The 25,301-nt window shown below is 48.4% G+C and overlaps 1 protein-coding gene across 5 annotated transcripts in view; it reads right to left on the reverse strand.

Moving 5' to 3' along the window:
* Positions 1-25,301, reverse strand: part of SLC35F5 (solute carrier family 35 member F5) — a 197,943-nt gene that overhangs the window by 30,897 nt on the left and 141,745 nt on the right. For all 5 annotated transcript variants that reach the window (XR_012724714.1, XM_075316960.1, XM_075316958.1 and 2 more), the window contains exons 10-11: positions 20,244-20,348; positions 7,068-7,227 (exon numbers count right to left, since the gene is read on the reverse strand). Coding sequence is in view for 4 of the 5 variants with exons in the window: in XM_075316960.1 (XP_075173075.1) it covers positions 7,068-7,227; positions 20,244-20,348 (265 nt within the window). In the remaining variant the exon portion in view is untranslated. The remainder of the gene's footprint in view (positions 1-7,067; positions 7,228-20,243; positions 20,349-25,301) is intronic.

The raw sequence follows: 25,301 nt of genomic DNA on the forward strand, positions 1-25,301 counted from the left end.
CACAGGATCCGTCTCTATACGGGGAGATACAGGACACACAGGATCCGTCTCTATACGGGGAGATATTACACAGCACAGGATCCGTCTCTATACGGGGAGATATCATACAGCACAGGATCCGTCTCTATACGGGGAGATATCATACAGCACAGGATCCGTCTCTATACGGGGAGATATCATACAGCACAGGATCCGTCTCTATACGGGGAGATATACAGCACAGGATCCGTCTCTATACGGGGAGATACAGGACACAGCACAGGATCCGTCTCTATACGGGGAGATATTACACAGCACAGGATCCGTCTCTATACGGGGAGATATCATACAGCACAGGATCCGTCTCTATACGGGGAGATATCATACAGCACAGGATCCGTCTCTATACAGGGAGATACAGGACACAACACAGGATCCGTCTATATACGGGGAGATACAGGACACAGCAAAGGATCCGTCTCTATACGGGGAGATACAGGACACAACACAGGATCCGTCTCTATACGGGGAGATATCACACAGCACAGGATCCGTCTCTATACAGGGAGATACAGGACACAGCACAGGATCCGTCTCTATACGGGGAGATATTACACAGCACAGGATCCGTCTCTATACAGGGAGATATCATACAGCACAGGATCCGTCTCTATACAGGGAGATACAGGACACAGCACAGGATCCGTCTCTATACGGGGAGATATTACACAGCACAGGATCCGTCTCTATACAGGGAGATACAGGACACAGCAAAGGATCCGTCTCTATACGGGGAGATATTACACAGCACAGGATCCGTCTCTATACGGGGAGATATCATACAGCACAGGATCCGTCTCTATACGGGGAGATACAGGACACAACACAGGATCCGTCTCTATACGGGGAGATATCATACAGCAAAGGATCCGTCTCTATACGGGGAGATATCATACAGCACAGGATCCGTCTCTATACGGGGAGATATTACACAGCACAGGATCCGTCTCTATACGGGGAGATATTATACAGCACAGGATCCGTCTCTATACGGGGAGATACAGGACACAGCACAGGATCCGTCTCTATACGGGGAGATATTACACAGCACAGGATCCGTCTCTATACAGGGAGATACAGGACACAGCAAAGGATCCGTCTCTATACGGGGAGATATTACACAGCACAGGATCCGTCTCTATACGGGGAGATATCATACAGCACAGGATCCGTCTCTATACGGGGAGATACAGGACACAACACAGGATCCGTCTCTATACGGGGAGATATCATACAGCAAAGGATCCGTCTCTATACGGGGAGATATCATACAGCACAGGATCCGTCTCTATACGGGGAGATATTACACAGCACAGGATCCGTCTCTATACGGGGAGATATTACACAGCACAGGATCCGTCTCTATACGGGGAGATATCATACAGCACAGGATCCGTCTCTATACGGGGAGATATCATACAGCACAGGATCCGTCTCTATTCAGGGAGATATCATACAGCACAGGATCCGTCTCTATACGGGGAGATATCATACAGCACAGGATCCGTCTCTATACAGGGAGATACAGGACACAACACAGGATCCGTCTCTATACGGGGAGATATTACACAGCACAGGATCCGTCTCTATACGGGGAGATATTACACAGCACAGGATCCGTCTCTATACAGGGAAATACAGGACACAGCAAAGGATCCGTCTCTATACGGGGAGATATCATACAGCACAGGATCCGTCTCTATACGGGGAGATATCATACAGCACAGGATCCGTCTCTATACGGGGAGATATCATACAGCACAGGATCCGTCTGTATACGGGGAGATATCATACAGCACAGGATCCGTCTCTATACGGGGAGATACAGGACACAGCAAAGGATCCGTCTCTATACGGGGAGATACAGGACACAACACAGGATCCGTCTCTATACGGGGAGATATTACACAGCACAGGATCCGTCTCTATACAGGGAGATATTACACAGCACAGGATCCGTCTCTATACGGGGAGATATCACACAGCACAGGATCCGTCTCTATACGGGGAGATATCATACAGCACAGGATCCGTCTCTATACAGGGAGATATTACACAGCACAGGATCCGTCTCTATACGGGGAGATATTACACAGCACAGGATCAGTCTCTATACGGGGAGATATCATACAGCACAGGATCCGTCTCTATACGGGGAGATATTACACAGCACAGGATCCGTCTCTATATGGAGAGATACAGGACACAGCAAAGGATCCGTCTCTATACGGGGAGATATCATACAGCACAGGATCCGTCTCTATACAGGGAGATACAGGACACAACACAGGATCCGTCTCTATACAGGGAAATATTACAAAGCACAGGATCCGTCTCTATACGGGGAGATATTACACAGCACAGGATCCGTCTCTATACGGGGAGATATCATACAGCACAGGATCCGTCTCTATACGGAGAGATATTACACAGCACAGGATCCGTCTCTACACAGGGAGATATTACACAGCACAGGATACATCTCTATACAGGGAGATATTACACAGCACAGAATCCGTCTCTGTACAGGGAGATATTACACAGCACAGGATCAGTCTCTATACGGGGAGATATTACACAGCACAGGATCCGTCTCTATACAGGGAGATACAGGACACAACACAGGACCCGTCTCTATACGGGGAGATATTACACAGCACAGGATCCGTCTCTATATGGGGAGATATTACACAGCAAAGGATCCGTCTCTATACGGGGAGATATCATACAGCACAGGATCCGTCTCTATACAGGGAGATATCATACAGCACAGGATCCGTCTCTATACGGGGAGATATTACACAGCACAGGATCCGTCTCTATACGGGGAGATATCATACAGCAAAGGATCCGTCTCTATACGGGGAGATATCATACAGCACAGGATCCGTCTCTATACGGGGAGATATCATACAGCACAGGATCCGTCTCTATACGGGGAGATATTACACAGCACAGGATCAGTCTCTATACGGGGAGATATCATACAGCACAGGATCCGTCTCTATACAGGGAGATATCATACAGCACAGGATCCGTCTCTATACGGGGAGATATTACACAGCACAGGATCCGTCTCTATATGGGGAGATATCATACAGCACAGGTTCTGTCTCTATACGGAGAGATATTACACAGCACAGGATCCGTCTCTATACAGGGAGATATTACACAACACAGGATCCGTCTCTATACGGGGAGATATCATACAGCACAGGTTCTGTCTCTATACGGAGAGATATTACACAGCACAGGATCCGTCTCTATACAGGGAGATATTACACAACACAGGATCCGTCTCTATACAGGGAGATATTACACAGCACAGGATCCGTCTCTATACAGGGAGATATTACACAGCACAGGATCCGTCTCTATATGGGGAGATATCACACAGCACAGGATCCGTCTCTATACGGGGAGATATCATACAGCACAGGTTCTGTCTCTATACGGGGAGATATCATACAGCACAGGATCCGTCTCTATACGGAGAGATATTACACAGCACAGGATCCGTCTCTATACAGGGAGATATTACACAACACAGGATCCGTCTCTATACAGGGAGATATTACACAGCACAGGATCCGTCTCTATATGGGGAGATATCACACAGCACAGGATCCGTCTCTATACGGGGAGATATCACACAGCAAAGGATCCGTCTCTATATGGGGAGATATTACACAGCACAGGATCCGTCTCTATACGGGGAGATATCACACAGCACAGGATCCGTCTCTATACGGGGAGATATTACACAGCACAGGATCCGTCTCTACACAGGGAGATATTACACAGCAAAGGATCCGTCTCTATACGGGGAGATATCATACAGCACAGGTTCCGTCTCTATACGGAGAGATATTACACAACACAGGATCCGTCTCTATACGGGGAGATATCATACAGCACAGGATCCGTCTCTATACAGGGAGATATCATACAGCACAGGATCCGTCTCTATACGGGGAGATATTACACAGCACAGGATCCGTCTCTATATGGGGAGATATCATACAGCACAGGATCCGTCTCTATACGGAGAGATATTACACAGCACAGGATCCGTCTCTATACAGGGAGATATTACACAACACAGGATCCGTCTCTATACGGGGAGATATCATACAGCACAGGTTCTGTCTCTATACGGAGAGATATTACACAGCACAGGATCCGTCTCTATACAGGGAGATATTACACAACACAGGATCCGTCTCTATACGGGGAGATATTACACAGCACAGGATCCGTCTCTATACGGGGAGATATTACACAGCACAGGATCCGTCTCTATACGGGGAGATATCATACAGCACAGGATCAGTCTCTATACAGGGAGATATTACACAACACAGGATCCGTCTCTATACGGGGAGATATCATACAGCAAAGGATCCGTCTCTATACGGGGAGATATCATACAGCACAGGATCCGTCTCTATACAGGGAGATATCATACAGCACAGGATCCGTCTCTATACGGGGAGATATCACACAGCAAAGGATCCATCTCTATATGGGGAGATATTACACAGCACAGGATCCGTCTCTATATGGGGAGATATCATACAGCACAGGATCCGTCTCTATATGGGGAGATATTACACAGCAAAGGATCCGTCTCTATACGGGGAGATATCATACAGCACAGGATCCGTCTCTACACAGAGAGATATTACACAGCACATGATCCTTCTCTATACGGGGAGATATCATACAGCACAGGATCCGTCTCTATACAGGGAGATATCATACAGCAAAGGATCCGTCTCTATACGGGGAGATATTACACAACACAGGATCCGTCTCTATACGGGGAGATATCATACAGCAAAGGATCCGTCTCTATACGGGTAGATATCACACAGCACAGCATCCGTCTCTATACAGGGAGATATTACACAGCACAGGATCCGTCTCTATATGGGGAGATATTACACAGCACAGGATCCGTCTCTATACGGGGAGATATCATACAGCACAGGATCCGTCTCTATACAGGGAGATATCATACAGCACAGGATCCGTCTCTATACGGGGAGATATCATACAGCACAGGATCCGTCTCTATACGGGGAGATATCATACAGCACAGGATCCGTCTCTATACAGGGAGATACAGGACACAACACAGGATCCGTCTCTATACGGGGAGATATCATACAGCACAGGATCCGTCTCTATACGGGGAGATATCATACAGCACAGGATCCGTCTCTATACGGGGAGATATCATACAGCACAGGATCCGTCTCTATACGGGGAGATATCATACAGCACAGGATCCGTCTCTATACAGGGAGATACAGGACACAACACAGGATCCGTCTCTATACGGGGAGATATTACACAGCACAGGATCCGTCTCTATATGGGGAGATATTACACAGCACAGGATCCGTCTCTATACGGGCAGATATCATACAGCACAGGATCCGTCTCTATACGGGGAGATATCATACAGCACAGGATCCGTCTCTATACGGGGAGATATCATACAGCACAGGATCCGTCTCTGTACGGGGAGATATTACACAGCACAGGATCCATCTCTATACAGGGAGATATTACACAGCACAGGATCCATATCTATACGGGGAGATATCATACAGCAAAGGATCCGTCTCTATACGGGGAGATATCATACAGCACAGGATCCGTCTCTATACAGGGAGATATCATACAGCACAGGATACGTCTCTATACGGGGAGATATTACACAGCACAGGATCAGTCTGTATACGGGGAGATACAGGACACAGCACAGGATCCGTCTCTATACGGGGAGATATCACACAGCACAGGATCCGTCTCTATACGGGGAGATATTACACAGCACAGGATCCGTCTCTACACAGGGAGATATTACACAGCAAAGGATCCGTCTCTATACGGGGAGATATCATACAGCACAGGTTCCGTCTCTATACGGAGAGATATCATACAGCACAGGATCCGTCTCTATACGGGGAGATACAGGACACAGCACAGGATCCGTCTCTATACGGGGAGATATTACACAGCACAGGATCCGTCTCTATACGGGGAGATATTACACAGCACAGGATCTGTCTCTATACGGGGAGATATCATACAGCACAGGATCCGTCTCTATACGGGGAGATACAGGACACAGCACAGGATCAGTCTCTATACGGGGAGATATTACACAGCACAGGATCCGTCTCTATACGGGGAGATATTACACAGCACAGGATCAGTCTCTATACGGGGAGATATTACACAGCACAGGATCCGTCTCTATACGGGGAGATATCATACAGCACAGGATCCGTCTCTATACGGGGAGATATCATACAGCACAGGATCCGTCTCTATACGGGGAGATACAGGACACAGCACAGGATCTGTCTCTATACGGGGAGATATCACACAGCACAGGATCCGTCTCTATACAGGGAGATATTACACCGCACAGGATCCGTCTCTATACAGGGAGATATTACACCGCACAGGATCCGTCAACACTATATAGGGGGGGTGGGTATCACAGCACAGGATCCGTCAGCACTATATGGGGGGGTAATCACACAGCACAGGATCCGCCAGCACTACATGGGGGGTGGGCTCAAACCACAGGATCCGTCAGCACTATATGGGAGGGTATCACACAGCACAGGGCTCGTCAGCACTATATGGGGGGGTGGGCTGACAGCACAGGATCCGTCAGCACTATATGGAGGGTTATCACACAGCACAGGATCCATCAGCACTATATGGGGGGGTGGGCTCACAGCACAGGATCCGTCAGCACTATATGGGGGGGGCTCACAGCACAGGATCCGTCAGCACTATATGGGGGGGGGCTCACAGCGCAGGATCCGTCAGCACTATATGGGGGGGTGGGCTCACAGTACAGGATCCGTCAGCAGTATATATGGGGGGTGGGCTTACAGCACAATATCCATCAACACTATATGGGGGGTATCACACAGCACAGGGTCCGTCAGCACTACAAGGGGGGTATTTTCTGTCTCATTCACCAGGGTGACACTCACCACAGCCACAGGAACTCAGACAGGACGGTTCCCACGAGGCCGTTGATCACCAGATAAATCCAGACCAGTTTATTTGGGAATTCAAAAGCTTCAAACTTGGTGTAATGCAACAGAAAGAAGCCGGGCCAGAGGAGGAGGAGGCTGAAGAGGCCGACAAAGCCTGGAAGAGAAAACATCCCAGTCACTGGTCTGTCCTCATGGACTACTGCTGCCACGTGCCTCTCTGACCTCATGGAGGGAGAGAGGGCGGAGCCGGGCAGAGCAGCGGGGCAGAGGGCGGAGCGGGGCAGAAAGCGGGGCCCGGGGGGGGGGGGCAGAAAGCGGGGCCCGGGGAGGCTCTCATAAAAGTATTGAGCTGTTGAGCTGTAACTAGAGTTGAGCGATGTTCGAATCGAACCATTCGCCAATTTCAAATTTGAGTTGTTTTGGGCGATGTTCGATTTGCTTCACGTTCAACCGTTCGAGTTACGTTCGATAACGGTTCGATCACCACAAGCGTAGCTAGTTACCAGCTGGCTTTTCACTGTAATACTGTCAGTCACTGTTACGAATGATATTATCAAAATTCAGCGTATACAGTCATGGCCAAAAGTTTTGAGAATGACACCAAAATGCTATTTTCACATGATCTGTTCCCTCTGGTTTTTAATTGTGTTTGTCTGATGTTTACATCACATACAGAAATATAATTGCAATCATATTATGAGACCAGAAGCTTCTATTGACAGTAGAATGAGTTAATGCAGCAAGTCATTATTTGCAGCGTTGCCCCTTCTTCTTCAGGACCTCTGCAATTCTCCCTGGCAGCTCTCAATCAACTTCTGGAGCAAATCCTGACTGATCGCGGTCCATTCTTGCATAAGCAATGCTTGCATTTTGCCAGAATTTGTTGTTTTTTGTTTGTACACCCGTCTCTTGATGATTGCCCACAAGTTTTCAATGGGATTAAGATCTGGGGAGTTTCCAGGCCATGGACCCAAAATCTCTATGTTTTGTTCCATGAGCCATTTAGTGATCACCTTTGCTTTATGGCACGGTGCTCCATCATGCTGGAAAAGGCATTGTTGGGCGCCAAACTGCTCTTGGACAGTTGGAGAAGCTGCTCTTGGAGGACATTCTGGTGCCATTCTTTATTCATGGCTGTGTTTTTAGGCAAGACTGTGAGTGGTGCGATTCCCTTGGCTGAGAAGTAACCCCACACATGAATGGTTTCCGGATGCTTAGCAGTTGGCATGAGACAAGACTGGTGGTAGCGCTCACCTCTTCTTCTAATAAGCTGTTTTCCAGATGTCCCAAACAGTCCTCAGCGGTCACTCCCTGTACCTTCTGCAGAATATCAGTCGGTCCCTGATGTTTTTTCTGGAGAGAAGTGGCTTCTTTGCTGCCCTCCTTGAAACCAGGCCTTGCTCCAGCAGTCTCCGCCTCACAGTGCGTGCTGAAGCACTCACACCAGCCTGCTGCCATTGCTGCGCTAGCTCGGCACTGCTGGTAGTCCCATCCTGCAGCTGAAACAGTTTTAAGATACGGTCCTGGCGTTTGCTGGTCCTTCTTGGGCGCCCTGGAGCCTTTTTGGCAACAATGGAAGCTATCTCCTTGAAGTTCTTGATGATGCGATAGATTGTTGACTGAGGTGCAATCTTTGTAGCTGCGATACTCTTCCCTGTTAGGCCATTTTTGTGCAGAGCAATGATGGCTGCACGTGTTTCTTTAGAGATAACCATGGTTAACTGAAGAGAAACAATGATACCAAGCACCAGCCTCCTTTTAAAGTGTCCAGTGGTGTCATTCTTACTTAATCATGACTAATTGATCGCCAGCCCTGTCCTCATCAACACCCACACCTGTGTTACTGGAACAATCACTAAAACAATGTTAGCTGCTCCTTTTAAGGCTGGAATGCAATGATGTTGAAATGAGTTTTGGGGGTTGAAGTTCATTTTTTTAGCCAATATTGACTTTTCAAGTAATTGCTGTTAAGCTGATCACTCTTTATGACATTCTGGAGTGTATGCAAATTGCCATTAGAAAAACTTAAGCAGTAGACTTTGTAAAAATTAATATTTGTAGCATTCTCAAAACTTTTGGCCATGACTGTAGTGTGCGGGGGGGACGGGGTTTAGATCAGTGCTGCTGAGTGCTGAAAGAATGGCGATCGCCATTTTTGTTTTCCTAACCGCGCGTACAGTGGGGCGGGCCAGGCTGTCAGCCAATCACAGACACACACACAGCAAAGTGGATTTTTGCCAGACAAGCAAGGGCATGTTTCATTGGCTGTGCATGTCACATGTCCTTGCCCTATAAGACCGGGCCATTTTCCCCATCGCCACCATTATCTCAGTGCTGCGGGTGTGTGTCAGTAACCGCTCCGGCTGCTGCTGTGGGCGCTATACACTTATACAGTGAATCTACACATTGGTTAGGGATTAGGGACTACTTGTAATTTCAGCCCTTTTCAGGGCTAGATTAGAGCAGTTCATAGCCATTTTTGCTAGGCAGGTCTGTGCCAGCGCTGTGCCAGGGTTTTTCACAGCGTCTGTCTAAATCAGCTCAGGCAATTCCTTGGGGCATAGTATCATTGTCTGTGATAGTCAGTGACGTTCCTCTACTGACAAGAAAGCTACACCATCTCTCCATTCTACACCACCTCTCCATTTCTAGTAGCCAATTTGTAACTGCAGGTAGTCCAGCCAATCTGTGATGAAGGTGCAGGCGTAGATATAATGTTGCCTTCATCCAAAGGTGGAGCTCTTGATGTCTGAGAGAGCTCAACACCAGCAGCTGTTTCCACTTCCAAAACAACTGACGACCTGCCAATCACACTGCCTGTTGCAGGTAAAGAGGTGGAAGGTCTGCGTCAAAAAGCCTGTGTGACTGGTGTCCCCACAGTCACAGCGGATGAAGAGCACGCAGATGCCATTGATGGGGCAGGCGGTTGTTGCACAGCCCCGCTATGCCACAATGTAGCACAGTGACCTTCCCACTGCGACTTATGCTTTATGTAAAGTCATGTACAAGGTGGGCTCCCCAGTATACAGCAAAACCACCCAACAGGAAAAGGACTCTAGGCAGTTGGGTTGATAAATGGTTGTTTAACTTTACCAAAACAAAAAAACAAAAAAAACATGCATAAAACTGAAAAAATAGAATAATCTATTCACAAGTCCAAAAGCCTACACCCCTATGCTGTGCCACTCGTAATGGCGATTTATACCGCCAGCTCACCAACCTTTGCATAACCAAGGGACTGTCTAAACATTCGCCTAATACCTGGTAATCCCTCTGGGTAGCAGGAGTAAGTGTGCGTGCGTGAGTGTGAACACGACCTACCAGTGGTGCAGCACAAGAGCTTACAACTTATCTACCTAAAACAGACAAAACCCTTTACCCCCCTGAATACCCTTGTTTGCTGATGATAAAAGTTGTAAGGCAAACCACACAGCTCAGCAACACAGTCCTGGAAATCTTGTAAAGCAACAGTCAATGCAAACATGTGTCGCTGTCCCTTTAAGATTTTAACTGTAACTGACAAACTGACAGAGCAGAGGCAGCAACTCTTATTGTCTATATAGTCGGCCTAAGCACAACAGATATGTGTTTTGTTACCAAAACAAAGTGTTGCGTGCACGCAGTCCTGGCTGGGCCCAGCCTACCGTACCCGGGTACTGTGGTGTCCAGCTGCCATAAATACAGACTTGACGATCCTTTCACGGTAATCAGTATAGCCAGCAACTGAAGAATGGCGTTCTCTGGCACAGGAGGCTACTCACATGCATTACGGTACTCCTCACCACACTCCAACATGAGTCTCCTCACAATCCACCTAAGTGTTTCTGCGGCGGCTCCATTCTGTTATGCACACCTTTTCCTTCACTTCACAGACAGCACCACCTCCGGTCTCCAAGTCCACAGCCGAAGACAGTTTTGCTGTTGCTATAGTGACCAAACAGTCAAAGGCAGATTCAAAACAGCGGCCCCTTGTGGGTGGTCAGCAACAAGGCATGCTATAGACAGTAAATAAGCCTTTTGCATTTACAGTGAATAAAGGTCATTTATGCACTGTTACCTTTTTACATGTGAATAATAATGCATACAATGAACGGCAAATAAGCATCTTCCATTCACAGAGGATAAAGGTCATCAATGCACCCTCACCCTATCACATCATATCCATGTGACGGTTCATGGACGAAGTACTCAAACTAGTGAATTTTTGGCCTCTACTTACAGATTGGTGACAAATCTTACAGATGACATGAGTTGGGTGAGCCTTTGCAATGTCAAAAAAGGCCCAGGCTAGGCAAGGCTTACAGCCCATGCGACCTACAGAGCCACCATTACTTCTGCTCAGAGGTAGGGTTGTGGCTGAAGATGCAGTTGTTGACGTGCTTCCAGTACTTTGTCTCTGTCCAGGAAGACGCAAAGTAACCTCGTCGTCAGTAGCATATCCTCCTCCACTGGCTGACTGTGGTTTGACAGTAAGTGGAGTCTCCAACCTCATCATCACCCTGTGTGTTCTCACTCCCCTCGTCCTGACTCCTCAGAGCCAACCTCTTCCTGCCCTGACCGAATAGTAAAGTTGTTGTTCCAATCAGGTATCGGAGTCTCATCAGCATGTTCCCCATTGTCTCCACCAAGAGGATTTACAGTTTGGGAATGAGGGTCTACATTATGCTCAGAACCTTCTTCATCGGGGCATGGATCCGACTCACAAAGCTTCTGGCCATCAGTGCAGATCGTTTCCTTGTCTGGACTCACTGCAGCTTTGGAGCAGACCTCTGATTCCCAGGCTATAGTGTGACTGAACAGCTCTGCAGACTCAACCATCTCTGTTACCCCATACTCAGCAGGGCGGGTGGAGACTTGAGAGCTGGTATGAAGCAAGTGCGATTGGGGTGACACCACAGAGGAATGGAGTATTTGGGATATTGAAGTTGAGGTGGAGGAGAAGCTACTTGATGGAGCACTTGAGATTCATTCAAGCACCTGCTCTTTTTGTGCCTCATCTACATTAGGTAGCGATGGTCGTGTCCGTAACAAAGGGATGATATCAGATTATCCACGGAAAGAAGTAGACATCTTATTTGGCTGGAAGATGGTGTTAAGAATCGGTGCCGCCATAGCCGCAAGCAGCCTGCTGTGGTTCCAGTTGTGCCCAGGCGTCGGCTGCCATTTTTGGCTGTGCCTTGGGTCGTCCAGCTGGCTGCTTACTCCTCCACGTCTAAGTGTGGAGAGGCGGCTAGTGCGCATGCGTGTGCCGATTTACTCCAGGCACAGCCTAATGGCCCTGTCACACACAGCGATAAATCTGCGGCCGATCTGTGGTTGCAGTGAAATTGTGCACAATCAGTGCCAGGTTTGTGGCGGTGTACAAATGGAACAATGTGTCCATGATTTCACTGCAACCACAGATCTGCCAAAGATTTATCTCTGTGTGTGACGGGGCCTTAAGTTCAGTGCTTCGCCTAGTGAGCATGCTCAGCCTGACTGTGCCATTCCTGAGGATAAGTCCTCAGTTCGGGCTACTGAGCATGCTCCCACACTTAGTGCGAAAAGCCTCTTTGCACAGGTACTTGGACTCCGTGCCGGGTCTAAGTCCTGTGTTGTGCCTATTGAGCATGCTCAAGCAGACAGTCTGTTTTCTGAGACTGTTGTTCAGGCTACTGAGAATGCTCAGGCATCAGAGACTAGGTCCGGTAAGGACCTCACTGGCCATGTCTGTGAGGTGGCAGGCCCTGATAGGCCAGAGGCCCGCCCCTATGACTTGGCACCTCATCATTGTTCGTCAGACGATGACTGGTGAGGTGTTTGGGGCGTGGCTGCCATGAGGTCAACAGTGAAGTCGGACGCCACCAAGCTTGGTAACGCGGCACGGTTTCGGCCAGCTCCTGTGCTACCAGTCCTGCTAATGCCACTGGGCTGCACTAACTGGGCTGCTGCTGCGCCTGCTGTCCACAGGTGTGCCCCCTACGTACACGGACAGCGTACCCCAGGGCCCCTGTGTTGTTAACAGGGAGTTCCTGGGCTGGGTGTGTGGACCCTGTGACGCTAACAGGGCTCCCAGTCTTCTGATCAGAGTGTCGTCTAACTCGGTTCAGGCTACTATTAGTTTCAGAGCCACCCAGCTATGTATCCTCTGCCTAACCTTCAGGTTGCCAGCATCTCCTTTTCCATCTGGGAGCACAGTGGACCCCGACTGGCGATTGGGATTATACCACCTTATCCTAATCTGCCAGTCCCCCGTAACAGATGGTGTTTCTTCAGCTGATGTTACTATTGCTTTACCTCCAACCCCACGGACAAACTTTTTTTCCCTTTCTAACACACCTGTTCCCCTTTCCAACAGCATCTGACCTTTTTCCACTCATTTTGTATATGGCCAAATTTGCAACTCTACAGGGACACCCTACTCAACGCCATCTCAGCACAGCAGCCAGCCCTCGGTCCCTCAGATGTGGACAAGTAAAAGACCATTTCCTCCTAGCCATGACAAAGCGGTGAGATTCATTCTGTGCAGCACTGCTTTTTAGTGGAAAAGCCGAGCTAAGATTGTGTAACAGCTTCTGCTGATACTCCTGCATACGTGCGTCCCTTTCTATGGCACAAATTATTTCGCCAAATTTGGCCCCAGACACCACTTAAGTGGCATCAATTTTCCCAGAGTTGCAAACTTAAAATGGTTCTTGTCATGAAGCACAATCAAAAATCCACAAGCCTTTACTCTCCCCAGGATGACACAGGGGTAGTAAAGTCCTTGTGGATCCATGACTTGTTCATCTTGATGAACATTAGTCTGTCCACATTGCCACTGGACAGACGCGTGCTCTTATCTGTCAGCACACACCCAGCAGCACTGAAGACACGTTCCGAGGGAACGCTGGCTGCGGGACACGACAAGATCTACAAGGCGTAAGTGGCGAGCAAGGCTCCAGTTGCACAGTCATGGCATTGATATTCACTTGGAGATACTCCTGTATCATCCTCTCCAGGCGTTGACTATGTGTCAGACTTCTTGTGTCTTGTAGGCTTGCAAAGGATGATGTAAAAAATTCATGAAACGATTCCATAAAAATGCTGTTACCACCAGATACGGTGTTGCGGGTACGGTTTGAGTGATTACTCGACAGTCCCATGGTTGGCAACTTAGAACTGTGAGATTCACTCTGTGCAGCACTGGTGCTTAGTGGAAAAGCCGATCTAAGATTGCGTACCAGCTTCTCCTGATACTCCTGCACACGTGCGTCCCTTTCTATGGCAGGAATTATTTCGCCAAATTTTGTCTTGTACCGGGGATCTAACAGTGTGGCAACCCAGTAGTCAGCATTACTTCAAATTCTGACAATCCGAGGGTCATGTTGTAGGTAGTGCAGCAAGAAGGCGCTCATGTGTCTTGTGCATCCAGGAGGACCAAGTTCTTGCTGTGTTTGTTCCATTTACTCAGCCGCTCGCACATCCTCAACTCCTAGTGGTAATTTTGTGAATAGATATTTCTTCCTAATATCTCTTTTTCTTCCCCAAAAAAACTCTAATTATTCTGATAAATTTTGATTTGCATGATCTCTGTTGGCAGATGATACCCTTGTTCCTAAATATGCCTCCCATGGTATCTCTACCTTGTATAAATTATCCTTGTCTACTGGAATTAGTGATGTTGGATATTATTGTACATTGTTTTGAAATATATATGATATTGATTTGTGTTGTTTTTTACCACTATCAGATAAAAGTCCATGTTGACGAAGGCCTCCGGCTGAAACGACTATTGTGTTTGGACCAAGCACATGCACATAATGAATACTGAACAAATTTGATCAATAAAAAATCTTTTTGCATACAAATTACTGCATTATTGCCTTTTTGGGAGTGGTAGTGTGCCGGGGTTACTTTTTCCTTGCTGTGTTTGTGGCGGCGAGGTGAGAATCATGCTTCATTCCTCTGCCCTCTTCCCCCAACCTCTCACAACAGAAATGTGATCAAGGTCTTCCTCATCTGCTCAATCGTCCATGCCCATCGCCAGTTTGTCCTCCATTTCTTCCTGGGCTCCTGCACCTTCCTCAACATTTTGCCTGCTACCATGTGCCCTTGTTAATCCCTCTCCCCCACCGTCGCATGCCTGACGCCTTGGTGCTGCTGACCGTCTGGACCTTGGAGATCTTGTTATCCTTTCCACATAGGACTCCTCCTCTACTTCTTCCCCTTTCTCTTGTCCAACCACCTGACTCCGAATACTATTTAGCGTGTGCTTCAGCATGTAGATGACCAGAATTGTCATGCTGATAATGGCATTGTCCGCGCTAAACATCTTCGTCGCCATGTCGAAACTGTGCAGAAGGATGCACAGGTCCTTGATCTGAGACCACTCCAGAAGCGTGATCTGCCCCACCTCTGGATCTCGTGGGCCCAGGCTATACGTCATAATGTATTGCACCAGTGCTCAGCGGTGCTGCCATAGTCGCTGCAACATGTGCAGAGTTGAATTCCATCGTTTCGGCACTTCGCATTTCAGCCGGTGAACCGGCAGGCCGAAAGACTTCTGGAGCGATGCAAGTCGTTCAGCTGCGGGGTGTGAACGGTGGAAGTGAGCAGAGAGTGACCGTGCCCTGTGCAGAAGCCCATCTAGGCCGGGATAGTGGGTTAAAAATTGCTGGACAACCAGGTTCAACACGTGAACCATACAAGGCACGTGTATCACATTACCCCGGTGAAGGGCCGCATCCAGGTTTGCAGCATTGTCGCACACGGCCTTCCCTGGCTGCAGGTTGAGTGGAGACAACCATTGATGAAAATCGGTCTCCAGAGCTGACCACAACTCGTCAGCTGTGTGACTCACATTTCCCATACATTTCAAAGTAAAGATTTGACCACCTGATGGCGTTGAGCTCTGTGACCAGCATAGTAAGGAGGTGTGCGGGATTCCTTGTGCGCAGTTACAAAGCCGGTAGCCTTACCAGACAGGCTTTTGGTGGAGGTGGAGGACAGAGACGAGGTTGAGGAAGCAAAAGCAGTGGAGGAACTTCTACATACAGAGGATTGACGCACAACTCGTGGGGACGGCAAGACTTGTACAGCAGACCCTTCTCCATCTCTCACCAGTTACCTAGTGTCCAGTCAGCGACATGTAACGCCCCTGTCCATGCTTACTGGTCCAAGTATCGGTGGTGAAAAGCACCCTGTCACGCATAGAGTTTCTCAAGGAAGCGGTGATGTTTTGTGCGACATGCTGTTGTAGCGCAGGCACACCTTTCTTAGAGAAGTAGCGATGACTGGGCATCGGCTCTTGGGGCACTGCGACTGACATAAGGTCTCAAAAATCCTCTGTGTCAAAAGGATGGAAAGGCAGCATTTCTGTAGCCAACAGCTTACAGATGCTGAAAGTCAACCTCTTAAGCATGTTATGCCCTTCTAAAAATCATGTAAAACACAGCAAGGGAACTCCAACAAGACTGCATTTTTTCCAAAAATTTGGCCACAGACACCACTTAAGTGGCATCAATTGTCCCACAGTTGCAAACTTAAAATGGTTCGGTTCTTGTCATGAAGCACATTCAAAAATCCACAAGCATTTACTCTCCCCAGGATGACACAGGGGTAGTAAATTCCTGGTGGATCCATGACTTGTTCATTTTGATGAACGTTAGTCTGTCCACATTGTCACTGGAGAGACGCGTGCGCTCATCTTTCAGCACACACCCAGCAGCACTGAAGACACGTTCAGAGACAACGCTGGCTGCGGGACACGACAAGATCTTTAAGGCGTAAGTGGCGAGCTCAGGCCATTTTTCCAGATTGGAAACCCAAAATGAGCAAGGCTCCAGTTGCACAGTCATGGCATCGATGTTCATTTGGAGATCCTACTACATCTGTGTCTTCTCCTCTTTTTCCTCGTCCAGCTCTTTTCTTTCAGCATGAGTATATGTTCTTGTCACTTTCCCATGTGTTTGTGGTATCTTTTGAGTTGTTTGTCACCTTTTGGACACTTTAGAAGGTGTTTTCTATGCGTTTGTATGTGTTTGCCTGCTATTGTTTTCAATGGGGTTCGAAGGTGTTCGACGAACACACCCACCGTTCGACGAACCGAACTGAACTCAAACACTAGGTGGGTGACTCATCTCTAGCTGTGACCTCTTCTCACCCCACGAAACACTGGATCTACAGGCAGATCACAAATCACAGGAGGTTACCGAAGCAGTGATAAAAAATTAAAACCGGGGAGGAGAAGATGGGAGAGTACAAACTGGGGGGGGGGGGGAAGCGGCATAGTACAACACTGGGGGGGCAGGAGAGTAGAAGTCTGAGGAGGTGGGCAGAGTACAAGACTGGGGGAGGGCGGGAAAGTACAGGACGGGGGGGGATGAGAGAGTACAAGACCAGGGGAGTGTGGGAGAGTACAAAACTGGAGGGGTTGTGGAAGAGTACAAGACAGGGGGGTGCGGGGAGAGTACAAAATCGGGGGGGGAGGGAGCGGGAGAGTACAAGACCGGGGAGGCGGGAGACTACAAGACCGGGGAGGCGGGAGAGTACAAGACCGGGGAGGCGGGAGAGTACAAGACCAGGGAAGATGGGGGGGGGGGGGTAAGTACAAGACTGGTGGGGGAAGGGGGGGCAGGGGTGGAAGGGAAGAGTACAAGACCAGGGGGGCGAGAGAGTACAAGATGAGGGGTGGGCCTAAGCCTAACCCTAAGGCCCGTATCACAAAAATGAGAATGCAAAATGGCAACAAAATCACTAATGTTTTTTTTTTTACAAACTTTCCATGTTGGGTATCTCCGATCTCGTAGTGACCCAGGGATCAGACTGCCAGGTCAGGTTTACCATATAGTGAACGCGGTGAATAAAAACAACCAAATCATGGAATTTCACTTTTTTTTGCAATTTCATTGCACTTGGATTTTTTTTCCCATTTTCCAGTACAATATGGAGCAGAATTAATGGGGTCGGTCAAAAGTGCAACTCGTCCCACAGAAAACACGCGCTGATATGGCTGTAATGGCAGAAAAATAAAAAGTTATGGCTCTTGGAAGAAGAGAAGGAAAAAATGAAAACAGAAAATCAGATGGTGTGAAGGGGTTACAGCTCTGGTGGGAAAATAAGACCGTGCGGAGTGCGGCCCCCACAGCAGTAAAGCAGCAGTCACACTCAGGGCTGTGGGGGAGGGTCTTACATACAGGCCCCGCAGTCACCTGAAAAATTAAAAAATGGTCCAGACACCACTAGTAACTGTTGAGATGTCACTAGTAAAAAGGTACGGATGCCACAGTTACAGGTATGGAAGCCACCAGTAAAGCTGTCGACAACATCGGTAATGGTCGAGATGAAACCGGTAAAGCTGTGGATGCCACCGGTAATGGTCTAATGCCACCAGTAAAGCTGTAGACTCCACCGGTAAAACTGCGGACGCCACCGGTAAAGCTGTGGACGCCACCAGAGACCGGTTTTGTATGGCTTTGTATGTCATAGTTAGCGTTTTGAACTGGAGTCCTTGGGCAAGGGAGAGTAGCAGGGGGACAGGTGGATTAGTCGGGCAGGATAGTTTAGAATAGATTGTAGGGGTGCGATACTCTTAGTAGGGAGGCCACAGAGCAGGAGGTTGCAATAGTCCAGGCAAGTGATAATAAGGGCATGAACTAGTGTTTTTGCACCTTTATGAGAAAGGAATGTACAAATCCGGGAAATATTTTTGGAGTTGAAGGCGGCAGATGGTGAAGAGGGTTTGGATATGTGGCTTAAAAGAGAGACAGCGTCAAGGGTCACCCCCAGGCAGCACGTGAGACTGGGGAGAGTGAGCAGCCATTGACTTTGATGTTTGATGTATAGCTCTGTTGGGGTGTTGAATGAGGAGGAGGAAAGTTTCTGTTTTGTTCATGTTAAGTTTTAGAAATTGAGTGGAGAAACGCCCCATCAATCATCTCATAAACAAAATCATGTTCTTAACGCCCCCAAAAAGATCTCTGCTAATGTCTTGCCCCAACCTTGGTAACGTAGCATGGAAAAAAAAGAGACCGGGGATCATCTGCCAACGGACCCTGGTACCACCGCATGGAAGATCAGAAACTGAGGGGGATCATCTGCCATCGACCCTGGTACCACAGCTTTGAAGAACAGAGACTGGGGATCATCTGCCATCAACCCTGGTACCACAGCTTGGAAGAACAGAAACCGGGGATCATCTGCCATCGATCCTGGTACCATCGCATGGAGGAACAGAGATCAGGGATCATCTGCCATCGACCCTGGTACCATCGCATGGAGGAACAGAGATCGGGGATCATCTGCCATCGACCCTGGTACCACCACATGGAGAAAGAGAGACCGGGGATCATCTGCCATCGACCCTGGTACCACCACATGGAGAAAGAGAGACCGGGGATCATCTGCCATCGACCCTGGTACCACAGCTTGGAAGAACAGAAACCGGGGATCATCTGTCATCGACCCTGGTACCATCGCATGGAGGAACAGAGATCGGGGATCATCTGCCATCTACCCTGGTACCATAGCTTGGAAGAACAGAAACCAGGGATCATCTGCCATCGACCCTGGTACCATCGCATGGAGGAACAGAGATCGGGGATCATCTGCCATCGACCCTGGTACGTTAGCTTGGAAGAACAGAGACCGGGGATCATCTGCCATCGACCCTGGTAACACCACATGAAGGAAGAGTTACCGGGGATCATCTGCCATTGACCCTGGTACCATCACATAGAGGAAGAGAGACCGGGGATCATCTGCCATCGACCCTGGTACCATCACATAGAGGAAGAGAGACCGGGGACCATCTGTCATTGACCCTGGTACCACCACATAGAGGAAGAGAGACCGGGGATCATCTGCCATTGACCCTGGTACCACCACATAGAGGAAGAGAGACCGGGGATCATCTGCCATCGACCCTGGTACCATCACATAGAGGAAGAGAGACCGGGGACCATCTGCCATTGACCCTGGTACCATCGCATGGAAGAACAGAGACCGGGGATCATCTGCCACAGACCCTGGTATCACACGTAAGAAAAGCGGCCATATTATTGGACCGCTGCCTGTATATTGCTGCTGTTAATGTCCTTGGCATCAGATCACAGTTTTTTTCTCCGTGTTGCTGCTATGTTATAGCTCTGGGTTAGGGTATATTTAATGTATCTCTCACCGGTCAGCCAGATGGCTCCAGAACAGACTCACCAAAGAACATGGCGATGTCGAGCTTCTCCTCCCGCTCCACCTTCCTCTTTATCATCACAATGTACACCGCGTACAGGGCGGCCCCGAGCAACGACCACAGAGAACCTGTGGGGGTAAATAAGGGGTATAAGAGGGGCAAGAGGAACACACGGCCCCCCAAATAACACCGAGCTCCCCGAAATATCAGGACGTGAAACGTCTGACTGCAAATCAGCCACATCCATAAACAGGATCCACTGTGCGATCTAAATAATAATAATAATAATAATAATAATATTCATTTATATAGCGCTATTAATTCCACAGCACTTTACATACATTGACAGCACTGTCCCCATCGGGACTCAAAATCTAGAGTACCTAGCAGTCTTTGGAGTGTGGGAGGAAACCCACGCCAACACAAGGAGAACATACAAACTCCTTGCAGATGTTGTCCTTGGTGGGATAGAACCCAGAACCCCAGCGCTGCAAGACTGCAGTGCTAACCACTGAGCCACCATACAATGCTAACCACTGAGCCACCATGCCGCCCATATACAGACAATATCACAGAGATCAGACAGAGGGATCTACTATACACAGGACAGGGATCTGCTATGCACAGGCCATGGATCCACTGTGTGATCTATATACAGATAATATCACAGAGATAAGACAGAGGGATCTACTGTACACAGGACATGGATCTACTATACACAGGGCAGGGATCGGCTAAACACAGGACAGGGATCCACTGTGTGATCTATATATGTCAATCTGTGACAAAACCGCACCTCACAGCCCCACCTTGACGCCTCTAATACGTTGGGGCCACGCAAGACGACCTTGTCACTTCCGCCAACATGCGACGTTCAGCGCCCCTAAGGGGTACGGAAGGTGAGGTTGGTGCAGTGCAGCACGGACACCTTCAGTCTCCGCAGACACAGGGGGTCACGGGGAGCGGAACAGAGTCAGCTGCACAACCTCCAGCACAGCACCCAGCTTTCCCACAACCCTGACAGTAACTTTCCACTAGCCCCAGTGGAACAGAATTCTGCCTTTTCGGTACAGTGCGGTAGACTGTCACCAGTTCCCCGATATAGGCCTCGTCCGTTAACAGGACTATATCGGGCCAGAAACCAGCCCAGGTAGCGTGGAAAACGAAGACGAGCTCACAGACATGGGAACCGGGTATCGAGATAAAAGAAACAGCCCAAGAATAAATTATATTTAATCCCTGTAAAGGCACGAGATGACACACTATATACAAGACTAGCTGTACTGCCCGGTACACCAGCTGTACTGCCCGGTACACCAGCTGTACTGCCCGGTACACCAGCTGTACTGCCCGGTACACCAGCTGTACTGCTCGGTACACCAGCTGTACTGCTCGGTACACCAGCTGTACTGCCCGGTACACCAGCTGTACTGCCCGGTACACCAGCTGTACTGCCCGGTACACCAGCTGTACTGCCCGGTACACTAGCTGTACTGCCCGGTACACTAGCTGTACTGCCCGGTACACCAGCTGTACTGCCCGGTACACCAGCTGTACTGCCCGGTACACCAGTTGTACTGCCCGGTACACCAGCTGTACTGCCCGGTACACCAGCTGTACTGCCCGGTACACTAGCTGTACTGCCCGGTACACTAGCTGTACTGCCCGGTACACCAGCTGTACTGCTCGGTACACCAGCTGTACTGCCCGGTACACCAGCTGTACTGCCCGGTACACTAGCTGTACTGCCCGGTAAACTAGCTGTACTGCCCGGTAAACTAGCTGTACTGCCCGGTACACTAGCTGTACTGCCCGGTACACTAGCTGTACTGCCCGGTACACTAGCTGTACTGCCCGGTAAACTAGCTGTACTGCCCGGTAAACTAGCTGTACTGCCCGGCTTCGCCCGGTTTAATAACTGCTGTGAACAAAATAGAATTTATTAACAAAAATGTATTCTGCACACAAACCACAAAACAGATAGATAGAAATGTAATTATTAAAAGGCAAAAACTAAGCTAATAGAAGCATTTCACAACATATATTTCAACACCACAGATATTCCATACACATTTAAGTAAATTGGTCAAGTAATGTGCTCCGTCTGTCTCTGTCCCAGTCCGTTCCCGCCCGTCCGTCCATCCCTCCACCGTCTCCTTCCCCATCTGTCCCCGCCTGTCCGTCCGTCCCTGCCCGTCCCCCATCCGTCCCCGTCCGCCCCCTTCCCCATCCGTCCCCCTCTTTCCCCGTCCGTCCCCCGTTCCCCTCTTTCCCCGTCCGTCCGTCTCTGTCCGTCTCTCTCCCCATCCGTCTCCCCACTGACATCTTATTACCTCACATATACGCTTCTTATACTATGAATGTCTTTTGTTCCTATAGCAACCAATCACAGCTCCTACTAATAACCTGTAGTTTCAGGCTCCATTTACTTTAATGGAGGCATGTTTTTTGGAGAGTAACTGTAAAGTGCATGGTAAAGCGCGTTCCCTGGGTCACATGACGTGTCTGCAAACTTGCAAACTTTTGTGATTGTAAATGCGACGGTGCGGATACACTTTTCGTGTCACTTTTTCCCTCATTATGTACGAGTAGATAGGGGCAAAATTGATTGATAAACTGGAACGCGCAGGGTTAAAATTTCGCCTCACAACATTAGGGAATTGTTTGTCTGTTTGTCTGTGATACTGTTAAAAAGAAAAGAAAAAAAAAAAAGTTTGTCTTGGGATTTAATCAGTAGCATTAGTCACACCTGTTTCTAGAAGCTTCTGGCAGCTTCTGGAAGTCCTTATAGAACTATATAAACCAGCCAGAGCAAGCGAGGTGCTGAGCGTGCGAGGTTCTGCAGCAAAGTGTGCAGGGTTTGAAGATAAGTGTGGCATAGTTTCAACACAGTTACATAGTTTAACACAAGAACATAGTTTGAATTTATCCTTAGACGTTTCCCATTGTTTTTGTTTTTCTCTTTGTTTTTCTACTTTACTGTTGATCCCCATTTGATAGGTGCTCCATGGACAATGCTACCAGGTGTGTATCTTGTCAGATGTATGCATGCCTTGAGCAGCCGTTCGAGGGTGACTATGTCTGCACTCAATGCAAGCATGTTGCGTATTTGGAAGCCAAGGTAACTGATCTAAATAAGCAGCTTGCAACACTCAGGGGCATTGCAAACCTGGAGAGGAGTTTAGAGCTCACTGAGCTTTCTCTGGCTGGGGCCAGTGATATGGAGGAGGGTGGAGGTGGGGAAGATCAGGACCCAGAGGTAGGTAGCTGGGTAACAGTTAGAAGAAGAGGTAGGGGGAAAAGTGTCAGGGAGCCTAGTCCTGACCTGGCACAACCTAGTAAATATGCCTGTTTGGCTGATATTAGGAATGCAAGGCCAGGACTAGGGTCACTACAGCAGGACGTTGCTCCTAGCAACCAGGAAAACAACTGCTGTAGGAAGGAGGGAAATAGGAGTGCAGCAACGCCCAGACAGATGTTGGTGGTAGGGGACTCTATAATTAGGCGGACAGACAGGGTCATCTGTTGCGAGACCGTAAATGCAGAACAGTGTGTTGTCTGCCGGGTGCTCGGGTTCGGCATATTGCGGATCGGATAGACAGATTGCTGGGTGGGGCTGGGGAAAACCCAGCGGTCATGGTGCACATTGGTACTAATGACAAAGTTAGAGGCAGGTGGAAGGTCCTTAAAAATGATTACAGGGAACTAGGAGAGAAGCTGAAGTCCAGGACCTCCAAGGTGGTGTTTTCAGAAATACTACCGGTGCCACGAGCGTCACTAGAAAGACAGCGGGAGCCTAGGGAGATAAATACGTGGTTTAGAAATTGGTGCAGGAAGGAAGGGTTTGGGTTCATGGAGAACTGTGCCGACTTCTCAGTCGGCTACAGGCTCTACGGTAGGGACGGGCTGCACCTCAATGGGGAAGGTGCAGCTGTGCTGGGGGAGAAAATGGTCAGACGGATGGAGGAGCTTTTAAACTAGGATCGGGGGGGAGGGAGGGTAATGGAGCAAAAAAGGGGATAGATAGAGCAGATAGAGACAGTGAGATGGTAGGGGCCAATGAAGGATTAGGGGGGATGGGACATGCAAGGAACGTAGGGAGGCTAGGAGTAATAAAGGTGTTAATAGGATTAAATGTCTACTGGCAAATGCAAGAAGTCTTGCAAACAAAATGAATGAATTGGAGACTCTTATGTCAACCATGGATTATGATGTGGTGGGCATTACGGAAACCTGGCTGGATGAAAGCCATGACTGGGTGACAAACATACAGGGTTATAGTACATTTAGGAGGGACAGGAAAGACAAAAAAGGTGGTGGGGTGTGTATATTTATCAAATCTAACCTAAAACCTGTGTTGAATGATGACATTGAGGGGAACTGCAACAATGTAGAGTCAGTATGGGTAAATGTACATGGGGAGGGGAATAATGCAAAAATGCTAATTGGAGTTTGCTATAAGCCTCCTAACATACCTGAACAAATTGAGGGTGAAATGCTGGAACAAATTGAAAAGGCAGCTAATAATAATAATCGGGTTCTTATTATGGGGGATTTCAACTATCCAGACATACAGTGGGACATAGAATCTTCTGGTTCTGCTAAAAGCTGTAAGTTCTTATCTACCATTCAAGACAATTTCCTCTCTCAGATGGTAGATGAACCGACGAGGGGAGATAATCTGCTAGATCTGGTCCTGTCAAATAGACCGGATACAATTTCAGATCTACAGGTCCGGGAGCACTTGGGCACCAGCGATTATAATATGGTAAGCTTCAATGTAATATTCAATAGAACATTTCAAAGGGGAAATGGTAAAACCTGGAATTTTAGGAAAGCTGATTTCAACAAATTAAGGGAAGAGCTTAAATGTGTAAATTGGTACAAAGTCATGGTAACTGGGGATACTGAACATAAATGGGGTAAGTTTAAGGATATACTGCTAGAGTCCTGTAAAAAACTTATACCCTCTGGTAATAAAATGTCCAGGAATAAAAAGAAACCACTATGGATAAATAAGACTGTACAAAGTATAATAAAACAAAAACAAAGGGCGTTTAAAATCTTGAAGGCTGAGAATA

The sequence above is a fragment of the Anomaloglossus baeobatrachus genome, chromosome 7 (assembly GCF_048569485.1).
Source record: "Anomaloglossus baeobatrachus isolate aAnoBae1 chromosome 7, aAnoBae1.hap1, whole genome shotgun sequence".
Classification (NCBI taxonomy): domain Eukaryota; kingdom Metazoa; phylum Chordata; class Amphibia; order Anura; family Aromobatidae; genus Anomaloglossus; species Anomaloglossus baeobatrachus.